General features: G+C 62.6%; 1 protein-coding gene across 1 annotated transcript in view; it reads right to left on the bottom strand.

Annotated features, from left to right (window-relative positions):
• Positions 1-70: 70 nt before the first annotated feature.
• SDRG_01101 (hypothetical protein) overlaps positions 71-1,353 on the bottom strand; it is a gene marked incomplete at its 3' end in the record, with an annotated part of 4,900 nt that continues 3,617 nt past the window's right edge. Inside the window, exons 2-3 of the mRNA XM_008606614.1 lie at positions 198-1,127; positions 71-148 (exon numbers count right to left, since the gene is read on the bottom strand). Of these exons, the coding sequence (XP_008604836.1) occupies positions 71-148; positions 198-1,127 (1,008 nt within the window). The remainder of the gene's footprint in view (positions 149-197; positions 1,128-1,353) is intronic.

Here is a 1,353-nt window from a genome sequence, read left to right as displayed (position 1 = left end):
CCGCCGAATCGCGTGACGTCCCCGATGGCGACGACACCAGCGTGGCACACAAGCTCGCTGTCGACAGCAACTACGTCGCAGGTGCGCGCCAACGTCGCTCGATGCTGGACGGGCGACACGAGGCTCCAGATGGCGGCTGCGATCCAGACTGCGATGCTGCTCGCATCAGCATAAATGGCCGTGTACTGCTGCGTCACGATCGAGAAGGCGTCGTTGAGGAGGTACACAACCCATGTGGCCTCGCCCGCCGCCATGATGGTCGTAAACCACGACTGTGGCAGCGACACAAGGTAGAAGAATCCGTGGGACTCGCCGAGGTCGAGCTTGGCCGTCGAGAGTAGGCAGAGCGCCGTGACGCCGCGGAGCATGAGAAGCGGCCGCCCGAGCCAGACGAGTCCCGTGACGCGGTTCAGCGAGAACATGTTGAAGCCCTCGATGCAGCCGCGCGTCGCTGCAATGTACGCGATCGCGAGACACGCCACGAACAAGAGGACACTGCTCACGTAGAGCAGCTCGCAGCGAAAGAAGAAGGCGACGTTGACGGGGATCTCGAGCGCGTTGACGGGCCCAATGTGCACGGGGTTGCGCGTCGAGAGAAGGGCTAGGGACCCACGGATGCTGTGGAATTCCACGACTTCGCGGATCCCGCTGAGCCATTCGAAGAGGTAGAGCCAACCAAACGCGTGGAACCCCGGGTCTCTTGGGTCGAGGACGGTCTCGTTGCGCAGCTCAATATGCCCGGCGCCGTCGCTAGTCGACGCATTGATGTAGTGCGCGATCGCTACGGGCAGCTCGCTCTGCAGATACGCCGTGGGGGCCGCGTTCGAGACTGATGTCCACTCGTCTGCCGAAAAGAGCGTCAAGAGGAAGAGCAGGGAAGCGCGGAAGACAGCGTTGCAGGTACCGCTACTCTGCATTGTTGCGTGCGCGCACGTTGCGTTAATATCAACGCCGGGCCCGAGCGCGAGCAGCGCTTGCGTCGTCATGAGCCCATCGACGACCAGCACATCTTCTTTGTGGCCGGCGCAGACGCCAACGTTGGAGTAAAACACTTGGACGGTCTCGCCCGACCCTTGCACCGGACATGTGATGTCGCCACCGAGGAACGGACGGGCAGCAACACCCTCCTGCCACAATGTCGGCGCAGCGCTGATCGACACGGCCGACCCTATGCCTCGAAACGGGGAAGCAGCAGTGCTATTGGCCGACGCGAGCCGCTGGCTCAAAAATGCTTTCGTGTGCGTGTACCAATACACGAGCGAAGCCGGGTAGGCCACGCGCCGCAGGGCGACCGACCCGAAAGGGCCAATCGCGTGGACAAAGAGCTCAGAGCCTATATCCAGGGGGCTCGAT

This window comes from Saprolegnia diclina (genome assembly GCF_000281045.1).
Source record: "Saprolegnia diclina VS20 unplaced genomic scaffold supercont1.3, whole genome shotgun sequence".
Classification (NCBI taxonomy): Eukaryota; Oomycota; class Saprolegniomycetes; order Saprolegniales; family Saprolegniaceae; genus Saprolegnia; species Saprolegnia diclina.
The sequence above is the reverse complement of the archived record's forward strand: the minus strand, read 5'-3'. Positions and strand labels throughout refer to the sequence as shown.